The sequence below is a fragment of the Lepidochelys olivacea genome (genome assembly GCF_965140295.1).
Source record: "Lepidochelys olivacea isolate rLepOli2 genome assembly, chromosome: 3".
NCBI classification, from domain to species: domain Eukaryota; kingdom Metazoa; phylum Chordata; order Testudines; family Cheloniidae; genus Lepidochelys; species Lepidochelys olivacea.
Genome location: NC_140413.1, coordinates 56,057,058 through 56,071,626, shown reverse-complemented (window position 1 = coordinate 56,071,626; position 14,569 = coordinate 56,057,058). Strand labels below are relative to the sequence as shown.

The window sequence follows — 14,569 nt, the reverse complement described above, 5'->3', positions numbered from 1 at the left end:
ACTCCACAAATAGTAATTAGTAGTGTGGATGAGCATCTTTTAGGCTTTGACATTTTTTTTCAACTTTTCCCAAGAAATAAACTGTTTCTTTCATGAACATACTCACTGGTAACCCTGGTGCTCCTGGTGAACCAGCAGGTCCCAGATCTCCCTAAGGAAAAGATACCACTGCATTGTAATATTTCCAGCAAATGAGGATACAGAGTCTTCAAACAGTATTAGTTAAAGATCTGATAAGAATAGGAGATGCAGGATTGTGGGAATTCTTATATTTAGTTCTGCCATTGACTCATTTTTGGCACTGAGTAAGTCATATAATCCCTTGTATTTTAGTTCCCTGTCTGCAATGTCATTGTCAAGGTTCCTTTCCCATTCTGAACTCTAGGGTACAGATGCAGGGATCTGCATGAAAACCTCCTAAGCTTACTTTTACCAGCTTAGGTTAAAACTTCCCCAAGGTACAAACTATTTTACCCTTTGCACTTGGACTTCCACTGCCACCACCAAACGTTTATCTGGGTTTATTTTTATTGGGAAAGTGTTGTTTGGAAACGTCTTTCCCCCCAAAATCCTCCCAACCCTTGCACCCCACTTCCTGGGGAAGGTTTGGTAAAAATCCTCACCAATTTGCACAGGTGACCACAGACCCAAACCCTTAGATCTTAAGAACAATGAAAAAACATTTAGTTTCTGAAAAGAAGAATTTTAATAGAAGGAAAAAGAATCACCTCTGTAAAATCAGGATGGTAAATACCTGATTCAAAACATAGAGAATCCCTCTAGGCAAAACCTTAAGTTACAAAAAGACACAAAGACAGGAATATCCATTCCTTTCAGCACAGCTCAATTTCTCAGCCATTTAAAGAAATCATAATCTAACACATATCTAGCGAGATTACTTTCTAAATTCTAAGACTCCATTCCTGTTCTGTCCCCAGCAAAAGCATCACACAGACAGACCCTTTGTTTTTGCCTTCCCCCAGCTTTTGAAAGTATCTTGTCTCCTCATTGGTCATTTTGGTCAGGTGCTAGCGAGGTTATCCTAGCTTCTTAACCCTTTACAGGTGAGAGGATTTTTCCTCTGGCCAGGAGGGATTTTAAAGGGGTTTACCCTTCCCTTTATATTTACGACAGTCATCATTTGTGTATTTGCCCTTATGTTCAATCAAAAGGATATTCAGGTGAAAGTTAATGTTAAAAATGCTTTAAAATGGACCAGAGTCAAGTATCTGACCAACATGCAGATCTCCAAATAATCCTCATTTATACTCATGGCAGTGACCAGAATTAACAAAGTATAATTCAGTATTGTACGAGCATCTTTTCCTTCTATGTCACCTTAAACTAGTTGGCACTAATACCAACATTATAGCTACATGCAGGGTCCTGTATTACACGGGAAGGGAGTCTAAGAGCATAAGGAGTTCTGAGTTCTACTTCTGCCTTTACTATAGGTTTTTTCTTTGATTCAGGATGCCTCAGTTTCAACATATATAAAATAGGGTTGACGATGGTAATAAGTAACACAACTACGTTACAAGGTACTGTGAGAACACATTAATTGTCTTTAATGAGTTTTGAGACCCTCAGATCAAAGATGCAAGTATAACATACTACAGTAGAGATTGACATTAACTAGATGGTACATCTCAAAGTCTTTTGGGCATTTCATTTGGTGCAGACAACAAGTAAAATACATGTAGCTTTTTGCCATTTTGGGGGCTTCAGAAATGCAGCTCCCAGGAGCTCTCACAGATGGAGAGTAATGCAGAGACTGAGACCGCAGCAATTGAAACAGCTTGGTACGTGCATGAGACCACAACTAATACCAGGGATTGGGACAGAGGAGTCACCAGGCTAGAGGCCTGACAGAAATGCCCAGGTAGCCACCTGCAGGCTACAACCACTTCCAAATGGTCGAGGCTGCCCAGCCATGTCCTGCTCATGGACAGGCACTGTGCTCAAGGGATGGGAGTCAGCAGCTGGGTACTGGCTGCTAGTAAGAGTATGAGACAGACCTCCTGGGTTGCTCTCCGTAGAGCATGCAAAAGAACTTCAATTTTCCTGTCAGCCACAAGGGCCTGGCCAATGGGAAACACCCAGTTTCCCAGAGGATGTTCCATCTCCCCTAGGTGTCTGTGAAACAAAGCCACTTCTTCCACCCAACCAATAACCAGTCTTCAGCAAAACCCAAGAGGGTCAGAAGACTTCATAGGGAGAAGATTGTTTGCCAGCCTCACCCATTAGGCCCCCCTTGCTCTGGAAAACAAGGGTGTGACATTATTGACTTGAACTGGGACCATATAGATCATTGTTGCAACCAAGATCCTGTAGTGGCACCAAATCTCATATAAAGGGGGTCAAATGAGGTGTCTAAGACAAGGTTATGGTTTGCTGATTATGATTATGCTGTCTATATGTGTGTATCATTTTTGTAGTGGAAGTTATGAATAGTGCCTTTATACTGTCTGTATTTCAAACTTGTGCTATGCTTCTTGGGGACACCCCAAACAAGTTGGTGTCAGCTCTGCCTAGCCTGCTTGATGGCCCATTAAGAACCATCAGCTATACAACTGACCCACTGACAGAAGGCAGACACGCCTGGTGACTCAGCAAGGCATGCAGGGATATGCCTATGGACAGAACTCTGAGGTTTTTCCATGCTATGTGCTGGACAGCTTGTCTTTGGAACAAAGAAAGCAGAGACCACATGGCAAGAGAATATAAAAAGCTGCTGCAGCTCCTCCATCTTGTCTTCAATCCTGCTTCTTACCTTTGGAGGGACTTTGCTACACTGAAGCTTTGAACGAAGGACTGAATGACCCATCCCAGCTGTGGATGTTCTCCAGAGACTTGATTTGAACCTGCAGTTTATTCTATCACTGCTGCAAGCCTGAACCAAGAACTTTGCCATTACTGTATGTAATTGATTCCATTTAACCAATTCTAGCTCTCATCTATATCTTTTTCCTTTTATGAATAAATCTTTAGATTTTAGATTCTAAAGGATTGGCAACAGCGTGATTTGTGGGTAAGATCTGATTTGTATATAGACCTGGGTCTGGGGCTTGATCCTTTGGGATTGAGAGAACCTTTTTTCTTTTACTGGGGTATTGGTTTTCATAACCATTTATCCCCATAATGAGTGGCACTGGTGGAGATACTGGGAAACTGGAGTGTCTAAGGGAATTGCTTGTGTGACTTGTGGTTAGCCAGTGGGGTGAGACCAAAGTCTTCTCTGTTTGGATGGTTTGGTTTGCCTTAGAGGTGAAAAACCCCAACCTTGGGTTGTAACTTCCCTGATTTAAGCAATTTGTCCTGAATTTGCACTCTCAGTTGGGTCCTGCCAGAACCAGCATCGTTACAAAGGGAAAGCCAGGGTTGGGGCCACCTGGGATCTGCTCCACCCAATGTGGGATCTGCCTTGCATCTTTAACAAGGAATACTTGGGAAACATCACCTAGATAGACCAAAAAGGGTGCCGGGGCAAGGAAAGCCCTGGTTTGTGTGTGCACAGCCAACTGAAAGCTCATCTGGAATCAAAGTGGTGGTCAGGCCTACAACCTTTACATGATAATTTCACTGCACAACTCACCTCTGTTCTGTCAGCCTATAGAGCTCCAACACAGCAACAGCATTCACACCAACCACCTGGGACCTGCAGGCAGACTCTGGGATCACACCTATTTATTTGTATAGTCTATGTGGGATTTTGACTGTATTTGCTTATTAGAAGAATGTTTTTATTTCAGGAAGGGTCTGATTGTGGTTGTGAGGTTTAATCTGTTCATTCATTTATCAGTTCCCTTGCCTGTTCCCTTTACCTAATTCCTGTCTTTGCCCCTTCTTAATTAATCATAGCCTTTCTCTTAATAATGTGTTTATTCCTTTTTTAAACTTTGTTAGTCTACAGTTGCTTTTAATTTGTAATGTCCTAGAAGTCACAAGGGTTGCATATTAGCTTATTTACCTGGCCATAGCTGGACACACTGTGTACTGAGAATGTAGTTTAGCTTCAGTGACTAGCAAGTTAAGAGTTGAGACCTGCCATCAGTCCATGGATTCAAGAGAATCCAGTGCTCGTTGGTCCTAAACTGGGACACAAAGCCGGAAGAAGGAGCAAGTGGACTCTACCATGCTTGGGGATCAGACATGCTCCAGAAGGGGCTACATACAGACTCATTATAACATCAGAAGTGCAAAACAAAAATGGTTACAATCCACATATTTAAAAATAGCAGGTCAAATCCTACAAGGCAAGAGAGTTTGGGAGCAGGACTGGACCCACTGGAAGTTGCAGGCACTCAGCATCTCTCTGGATTTGATCCAATCTGCTTACCTAGATTTTTAGTATAATTTAAATTAGCCTTCTTTGTATAAGTCATGCATGCAGATAGTCCCAGGGTTACAGTCTCAGGGTTACAGTATTAGCCTATAGCACTATCATTTGGGATCTTTGCCTCAGAAATGCATTTAAAATGGGGCAGCATAACTAGACTAGATGAGGAAGACGATGTTTGGTCAAGGGGAATAAAAGCCAGGCAACATACCTAGGGGCATATCAAAGGGTTTGTGTCTTCTGCTAAGGAGTGCCTTGCACTTTTAATCAGCATTAATCAAGGAAGTAACTTGTTGAATAAAATCAAAGTGGCTGCTCTAATACTAATGGAATAGAATGAATGACTGGTAATGGATGGAAGGCTGACTACACACAGATTGTTTTTCCTGGAAAACTGGGATTTTACATTGATTGAATTGTATTATTTAGACCTAGATTTAAACAGAAAATGAAAAGACAGGTAGGCACACGACATTTCTACATATGCAGACCCAATCTTGCATGAAACATTCTGCTGCAGATAGACACCATCAACAAGTGAACAGCCTTTTAAATGAAGGAAACATTTCCCTGCCAATAAACACTGTAGATATACAAAAGTAGCAGCAATACCAATGGAAAAGAAGAGAGGATATTTTTCTTTAATGAAGTCGTACCTTTTCTCCTGGAAATCCCTCTAGTCCAGGTAGTCCCATTGGACCTGGTTCTCCCTGTTTGTTTTAAAAGTGTAGTTTAGATTAAAAATTCTGCATTCTGAATGACATAAAAATAGTAATATAGTAAATAAAAGCAAAGCATTCAATTTAAGATTATTTAACAACCAGCTAAATATTCTATTTGCTTTGAGTGAACAGCTTTTGCTATGTGTTGTTTTTATAACCTGATAATTAGAACTATTCCCAGAACAAGTATGTGTTTATTTTCTGATTAATTGTTTCAGTTTTGATTAAGAACCTAATCAGAAAGAATCCCCTCTGCTGTATCTACTTGGTCAAGGTCAGCACTAAACCACTTTCAGTCAATAAAGGGAGAGGTTTGAATGTACGTTGTCAATTAGACAAGTAACATGGGTTGCAAGGTTACTCCAGAATTTGCCTTTTGACAGTCAAAAAAAGATGCGTCTAGGGGCTTCAGAGGAAAACTCTCTTCCCTAAGTAAAGCCTATTCTCCCTAGGGATGTGTAGATCAAGAGCACTCCAGCATTAAGTCTACAAGCTTTGGAAGAAAAGCAAGAAAATGAGTGAGATGATGTAGCAACTACTGAACAGTAATTCAGCTTTACAGACAAGTAATAGTGAGTACAAAATAAAATAAATAAAGGGGGACATTTACCATTACAAGCTATTTATCTAGCTATCTTGGAGTTTTATACTACTGCCCATCACCATAGTATCTGAGTGCTTTACACGTAAAATCAATAACAAAATCCCAAGCGGATTTCATGGCTTCTCTGTAATTTCTCCCTTTAATGGGCTCAGAACTTTGTTTGGGATATAGAGGTTTTCTGAGGATTTAGGGGGTTGAGAGTGGTTTGGGAATAGAAGGAGTGTTCAAATTCCAAATATTACTTCCGTGGTAAGGCTTTTTCTAGAGATGGTGAGACTTTGGATTCGCCCAATATCTTTTAGAAGATTGTTCCTTACCAAGAGCCACTCAACAGAGACTGCTTTGTTCCTAGCTTTCACATAGTTCATCCTGCGCTTTGTAACCTGCACTATACTAGAGGAGTGCAGATATCACATGGGTTCATATATTTGGTCTTTGATGTAGCTGGGGCTTCATCCATTAATTGCTTTGAAAATGAGGACCAAAACCTTAAACTGTCATCAGAGGCTGACTTGAGTCTGTCCAGTGGAAGGACTTGTGCACAGGTGTAATGTGTTCTAAGTGACTAGAAATATGGAGAAAGTAGGCAGTCATTGCATCATCTTCACACTGAGCTTTAGATACAATGAGTTATGTTAATCCAGCCTGGTGGTGACAAATGCATGGATCACCATGGTCAGGTCCTCATATGGAGGAAGGGACATTTCCTAGCAAGCTGGAGGTGCAAGATGGCATTTTTGGAAACTGACTATACCTCACCATCCAAGTTTAATAAGGAGTAAAAGTGGACCCCAATGCTTCACACCACTGTGATACATGAGGGCTGTCTGGCTTCAATGGAAGGTGTAGAAAACATCTTGTCCAGCTTTTCAAAGCATTTCCCTTTTTAATCAGCATCACTATGGTCTTGCCTGGGTTCAGCTTGAGCCAGCTGCTCATCATCCAAGAGCTATTTCATGTAGGCAATCTGAAAGTTTAGGAGTGGCAGTAGGTGTTTCAGCTGACAATGAGATATGTAGGTGAGAGTTACAAGCATGTAATGGTAGTTTTGCCTCCTTTACTGCAGTGGTGCAGTTCTATAAGTGTGGGTTTGTGCTGCTTTGTCCCTCATGACCATGGTATTTGTGCATTCCTTATACTGTGCTATATTTAACTGCTGTGAGTGGTAAATGTCTAGTTTTTAATGGCACCCACTGCATTATGTTAAATAAATTGGCATCCTTTTGTCTGTGAGAGACGGTGGGAATTGCAGCCTATGATGTGGATGGTTTTCAATGTCTCATGTGACTGAATAGTCCAATCCGAGATTTGCAAGATCTTTGGCAGTTATTGCAAATGTATGTATCTTGGTTGGGAGCTGCTTGCTTCCTATGGGCTCTTTAAAAATTTCATATTAAAACTGAAAAAATATTAAATGGTGTCAAAGTACAAACAATATCTACCAAAACCTGGGTATTGCAAAGCTTTTCTGTTTGTTCCAAAAATGTAAATATATGAAATAAAGGTTTTGTGAAAAGGGTAGATTGCAATCTTTGAGGAGAAAGAGCAAAGCATTCAGTGAATCAGCTTTATTATGATAGGTTTTGAATGTGAAGCTATACAATTGAGATGTACTGGAGCTCCAGTTATTATCAACTTCTTGGCAGCTGCAGACAGCCTGATCATATTCTAATTACTATTGAGCATTAATCCCTCATTACACTGTTCCTTAAGAAAACAGTCTTCTGGTTGCTAAATGGTGGTACGATGTGATCACCTCCTGTGAGCAATTTCAATTTACATGTTACTGCTTTGGACTCAAAATTAAAACATTTTCCATCTTTATTTCTAGTGGGCCTGCTTCAAGTAGTGATTTAATCTCTTGAAATAATACAAATTCTTCATACTTAAATGCCTCTATAGATTACTAAACAGAGAACAAAATCCACAGACAGCTTATATAATGTATCACTGAACATAATTAACATTAACAGCTGTAAAAAGAAATCTATTGACCTGGAGCTGTACCTTTCTCTAGCCTTGGTTATAAAACAAGGTTTTTTAAATGTACTGATAGAGTAACTTCCTGCTCAAGGAGATTATCTGGACTGTCCCACTCACATGGCTGGGACCATACTCTGATATTTTTGGGGGGGGGGCTCTTCTGATGATCTATGAAGTCCTCAGTTCCCTAGTAAGTCCTCCCACTCCTTTCTCAGCATCATCCCCACATCCCAACTCATGAAGACACACTTGTCAGTATGACGGAAATGACACATTCCAATAAAATATACATACCACAGTACCAGGATCACCTTTTGGACCCTGCAAAGAATGATTTAAAAGGTATTAGAAAATAACTTAACACAATTAGACAAGAATGTGATGTCTTTAACATTACCACAATATATAACAACAAGTGTAATAAAATGGTCATGTAGTGTATTCAGAATCACTACAAGCAGCAATCTTATTTAGTTAAATTTGGGTCAAATCCTAGTGTATGTTATTCCATCGTACAGAGCAGGGCATAAATCTGTGGCCTGGCTTGATTCTGTGCCACAAAGTGCAAATAATGTCACAAAGGGGAAAGCAGCACCTCATTAGTGGCCACAAAGGGTTTACACAGCTGCCAAAATGATTATGCCCAAGGGTGGGGAGTCTACCTATGGCTATAACATCACAAAGGCACTAACCATGTGGCTCTTTGGCTCCAAAGGCCACGTGTATGTGTAAGAGGGATGGGGAAGACAGAGTCCACCTTAGACCCACAGGAATACAAAGGGGCAGAATAGCCCAAAGGTTACCACTGCCTGACAGATCTCTTTCAGAGCTCTCACCCAGGATGGCAGCAGCACCTATGGGACTCATGGAAATTGAGGGGAGGGATACATTCACTCCATACAACTCCCACATTCTCCTCGACATCCAGAGAGGTAGGGTAGACAAATGGGGAAACCGAGGCAGAGAAATTAAGAGACTTGTCCAAAGTTATGCAGCGAGTCAGTGACAGCACTAGACTAGAATTAATGAGTTCCTTATTTTCAACACCAAATTTAATGCGCTACTGAACAACACTGCCTCTAAAGATAAAAAGTGAACTATATGTTTTAAGAATTATTACATTACTGCAATATATAGTCCAAGATCAAATTATTTTTGTGCCCAGTTCTGCAACCTATATTCATATTAAACTGCATTTACTCAAGGAGTAGTCCCATTAATTTTAATCAGGGTATTGGCATTTTTTTAAGTACTTTTCAGCAAAATCTAGGGTTGTAATTCTCAATATTTAAATTAAAATTTTAGTCATTCTCTCAGTGTATGCTAGGCTGTTTGTTACACACACTTACAAAATGTGTGTTTTATTATTAATGTGTATCAGTCACATCCTATCTGAGTTGTTTTTTCTGACTTTTCAAATGTAAAGTCTTCTGTCACCCAGCTAACAAACAAGTTGCATGCAAGATGCGAAGCTCTCTGTAAATGTTTTACACTAAATATTACAGATGATATCTATTAAATACTTACAGGAGGGCCTGGTGGACCAGGATAAGTAGCAACGCTTACACCTCCCTGGGGAAAGAAAACAATTTTCATTTGTTCCATAAGGCAGTAATCAGGAAAAAACTGTTAAATCATTTAATAAAGAAAAATACCTGTAGTTTATATAAGCTGCTCATTCCATTCCTTTCATTGTAAGGCATACCCTTAAAATATGAAAATATTCAGAAAATATTTTTAAAAAAATCACAACTATGAACTATGGAGATGAAATCAATGGAAAAACAGCTTTTCATTCTTTGAATTGCTAGTACACAAAGCCAAAGTACCATTTCCGTTAATGAGTCTTGTGACAGATATGACAACTACTGTTAAGGGGCTTATTCCTTCACCCACTTACTTCCCTGGTCCTTCTCACATGAACAGAGAGCAACAATACCCCAAGTCCAAAGGTGCAAACAATTCGATGTTTATTGGGGTGAACTTCCAGCAAGGGTGATTCCAGTTTCCTTCCTTAGTGTCCCCCTTCCCAGCTCTGATACCACAGAGCCTTACACCTGTATCCCTGTTCCCATTCCTGCCCTTAGCCAAACATGATTCCAATTTCCTCACCCCCATTTCCTGTTCCCATTTCCCCCCCCCACACACACACTTCCTTATTGACTGCAGACTATATAGTAAAACTTGAGTTCTGTTTAGCTATACCTTAACCAATCATTTTACTGAAATTTAATAAACCAATCCTAACATATTGTAACATGATTATTTAACCAATTATATCCCACCACCTTAATTAGTTTACACCCAGCAAAATTAATTATACAGCAGACAGGAACAATCAGAGATTATACAGATAAACAATAGCGAAGTGGGAACTATAATGACAAAACAATACAGAAGTGAGGATTTCACATCCCAGCTCTTGATAAGTGAGTTCTTGCCAGACAGGATGCTATCAAACTAAGTTTCCTTTTACATCTTCTAGGCACTTCCCTTTCTCTGGCAGCAATAGGCATTATTAGGACAGGATTGTATTCCTAACAGCCCAATAGCATTTTATTTCAATGTGACTAGTTTGGAATGTGAGGATGTGATCGGTCGCTTCCCAGCTTATGGCAGCCTCTGTCGCTTAGCCAAAGGCCTTAGCCTAAGCACAGGGCCTCAGACTGTCACAGTAAGAGAAGGACCTTACACTGGTAGACAGTGATTTTGATTCCTTCTTTTATACCTCTATAACTAGCCAAGTGATAAGAATACACCTAAATTCTTAGAGTATAGGCCTTCACCGACAGGCCTGAATATCTATATCCTAATAACTACCTGAAATATCCTGAAGAAACCTTATTGAATTCAGTTTATTATCTTTGCGTGTAATTCCATGGAGGGTGGGGGGGGGCTCAATTCTCCAGGAACTAAGAGGAGTGGGAGGTAGTTAGGAAAATTCACTCCATTTGTAACACCTCCAGAGAGTTACCACCACCTGGAAGGAGGTTCACAAACACTGGTTCAAACCGGATTCTCCAGGGGCCAACCAGGGCCGGCTCTACTGTTTTTGCTGCCTCAAGCAGTGAAAAAACCTGTCACCGCCGAATTGCCGCCGTAGACAGCAGGAGAGAGAGAAGCAGCCACCAAATTGCTGCAGTCACGGAAACTCTGCCGCCCCTTTCTAACTGCCACCCCAAGCACCTGCTTAGAACGCTGGTGCCTGGAGCTGGCCCTGGGGCCAACAAAGAAAGACTTAAAACAGATTCAGTGCATTTTTTCTGATCCAGTAAACAGACAGAACCTTCTGTCCAAGGGGGGCCCCAATCCTTGGAAGGACATGGCTCAGTCTGTGTGTTTGTTCTGAGCTAACTGCTGTTATGAACTTGTGACCACAGAATAAACCCTTGGTGGGGTGTGAAGGACTACTGGCCAGAGCCTCTGTTGTAGTCAGGGGGTGACCTCTCATATGTTTATTGGCACGTATGTAGGTTCTTTTATTGTTTTTAACATGTTTTCTCTGTAATGCTTTTCCTAAAAATAAATGTACTTGCTTAGAAAGACCGGTGTGGCAACTTAATTGTGGCAATTACCCTGTTTACCATCTCTGAGGAGAAAAGTAAACCAGGCCTGTTTAGGCAGTCGGACTTTTCTGGGGAACACTGTCAGCAGGGAGCTGTGCAGCCTGGAATTACCGTGCTCAGAAGGGAGAGAGACATATGTCTACGCCCAGAGTGGTGGTGGCTGGGCAGCAGAAAGCCTATGAGTGGGTGCCCTTGTGGGACCCTAGGAGGGAATATAGGTGCAACTGCCCCAAAGTGTGACAGGTCTGTCCTGCAAAAATTCCAGTGAAGTCATTTAAGAGTTCGGGATATGTGATGAATGGAAGATTGGGCTTTTTATCAGCTAATAAAAATGAAGGTTCATGAATCCTAAGGTAACTGTATAACTTTTATTATATAAAATTGCCAAACCATTTATGTGACTGGCCAAATGATGTGCGTAAAGGAATTCAAGGTATTGTACATTTCATTTTTTATCACCTTAAAAAGTTACATGTTAAATGAAAACTGCAAAGCATTTGAGTCAGGCTTCAAATACTTCAAGAATATAGAGGCTTGTACTGTAGCTTTGAATTAATGCTCAAATTTGACAGATGAGACACTAATAAATTCAGAAGAAAAATTATGAATTCAATAAAATTCAATAACTGAACTACCAGTTTATGCTAAATGTTTACAGCCTGTTGACCCCCAAAGCACAAAAAGCACACATTAACTCAAGTGTATTCAAGATACGAATGGATGAAACTCTTGCTTCTGAAAAGAGATTTATATTTTTTCAAAAATTCTATTCACAGGATATTTAAGGTGAAGGTAGGAAATATGGATGTAATCTTTTTTCATATATGGAGATTTATAAAATGTATGCATAAGAAAAGGGAGAATGACAAAGTGAAGACCAAAGATGACATGCACCTTTTCCGTCCCCAAATCAATTTGCATTTCAACGACAATATGTTTTCAGTATGAAAGAGAAATTTATTGAGTTCAGAATACTTTAAAATGTGAAGTTTTATCATGCAAAACAAACTAATGCAAATAAATATGGCAGGTTTTATTTTACTTTAACTTTTATATACTTTATTGGTGAAACCAGAACGCTGCAGCAGAACAGTCACAGTTGTGCATGGGGGGAAATGAAAAAGGGGCAGAATAGGGAATGGTCATGCAGTCAGATACTACCACAACCCACTGGCTGTACAAGATGCCATGTACAACCTGGACAGGTGGCCTGTACCCTGACTCTAGGTTTACAAAGGCAGAATCTGTCCTCTCAGACAGCATATTGTTTTAGTATATTTTCTCCATACCTGCCTTTATATTCTTAAAGCATTTTGTATTTTACTGTATTTTGTATTTTTAAAAAGAAATATTTTATGAAGAGCGCTTTACAGGAAAAAATACTCATATTATTTTCAGAGATTCAGGGTGAAATCCTGGCTACTGATGTCAATAGGAGTTTGGGCCAAAAGGGACCATTATGACCATCTAATCTTTCATCCTGCGCAAAACTGTCCATAGAATTTCCCCAAATGTCTCCTGGATCAAGTCCATACACTTCTGCTTGAGCTACAGCACATCTTTTAGATTTAGACAGACATCCAATGTTGATTCAAGGACTTGGAGAATCTATCATACCCTTCGGTAAATTATCAAAATATACTATTCAAAATATGAAACAAATGACTTACTGGAGGTCCAGGTGGTCCAGGCTTTCCAGGAGAACCCTCATTACCCTATGACAGTATAAGATTCGTACATTTCATTTACTGAAACTGATGTAATACCTAGCACAGTGATAATAAACAAGAAATGCAATCTATATGACCCTCCTCCTTCTATTTTTTGGATAAATACAGCTATAAAAGAGGTTAATTTGGCCTACCCTCTCTCTAGTGTCATCTTAATCCTCTATATAAAACAACATTAAAAAACAAACAAACAAACAAGCGAGTGAGCTGATATGGGAATAATACCTTTATATTAGATCTCGAGTCTTAGCCCTATGACATAGATTATTTGCAATAGGTTTCCTTATAGAAATTTTAACACAGTAGTTTCACTTGTAAGTGATTTGAGTAACTGAATACAGTATCTGCTTCATATTAATTGGGAGAAAAGGCAGTGAGAAGGATGTTCAACTTTATAGCAATAAACAAAATTTGGAAAATAAAAGTTCAGAATAATTTTCATAAATCATAAACCACTTTGTTGAACATAATCTTCAGTTTATGGATTAAGTTGTAAAGAAACAACCATCACTTAGACAAAAACAGAACAAAACAAAAAACCCAGAACAAAACAAAGATAAAACTAGCATTGAACTATGACAAAAAAAATGAATTAATCACTTTTTGTGGTGAATTGTGATGATGGTCTAACTGTGGGCTCCATCTTACGAAGAGAGGGAAGAGCATCTTTGCCAGCAGGCTGGCTAACCTAGTGAGGAGGGCTTTAAACTAGGTTCACCGGGGGAAGGAGACCAAAGCCCTGAGGTAAGTGGGAAAGCGGAATACCGGGAGGAAGCACAGGCAGGAATGTCTGTGAGGGGAGGGCTCCTGCCTCATACTGGGAATGAGGGGCGATCAGCAGGTTATCTCAAGTGCTTATATACGAATGCACAAAGCCTTGGAAACAAGCAGGGAGAACTGGAGGTCCTGGTGATGTCAAGGAACTATGACGTGATTGGAATAACAGAGACTTGGTGGGATAACTCACATGACTGGAGTACTCTCATGGATGGTTATAAACTGTTCAGGAAGGACAGGCAGGGCAGAAAAGGTGGGGGGGTAGCACTGTATGTAAGGGAGCAGTATGACTGCTCAGAGCTCCGGTACGAAACTGCAGAAAAACCTGAGTGTCTCTGGATTAAGTTTAGAAGTGTGTGCAACAAGAGTGATGTAGTGGTGGGAGTCTGCTATAGACCACCGGACCAGGGGGATGAGGTAGATAAGGCTTTCTTCCGGCAGCTCACGGAAGCTACTAGATCGCATGCCCTGATTCTCATGGGTGACTTTAATTTTCCTGGTATCTGCTGGGAGAGCAATACAGCAGTGCACAGACAATCCAGGAAGTTTTTGGAAAGCGTAGGGGACAATTTCCTGGCGCAAGTGCTAGAGGAGCCAACTAGGGGGGGCGCTTTTCTTGACCTGCTGCTCACAAACCGGGTAGAATTAGTGGGGGAAGCAAAAGTGGATGGGAATCTGGGAGGCAGTGACCATGAGTTGGTTGAGTTCAGGATCCTGACGCAGGGAAGAAAGGTAAGCAGCAGGATACGGACCCTGGACTTCAGGAAAGCAGACTTCGACTCCCTCAGGGAACGGATGGCCAGGATCCCCTGGGGGACTAACTTGAAGGGGAAAGGAGTCCAGGAGAG

General features: G+C 40.5%; 1 protein-coding gene across 1 annotated transcript in view; it reads right to left on the bottom strand.

The window, feature by feature from the left end:
- The window catches only part of COL19A1 (collagen type XIX alpha 1 chain), a 320,803-nt gene that overhangs the window by 41,545 nt on the left and 264,689 nt on the right, over positions 1-14,569 (bottom strand). The window contains exons 35-40 of the mRNA XM_084624334.1: positions 12,885-12,929; positions 9,304-9,354; positions 9,176-9,220; positions 7,943-7,969; positions 4,996-5,049; positions 107-151 (exon numbers count right to left, since the gene is read on the bottom strand). Coding sequence (XP_084480460.1) covers positions 107-151; positions 4,996-5,049; positions 7,943-7,969; positions 9,176-9,220; positions 9,304-9,354; positions 12,885-12,929 — 267 coding nt within the window. The remainder of the gene's footprint in view (positions 1-106; positions 152-4,995; positions 5,050-7,942; positions 7,970-9,175; positions 9,221-9,303; positions 9,355-12,884; positions 12,930-14,569) is intronic.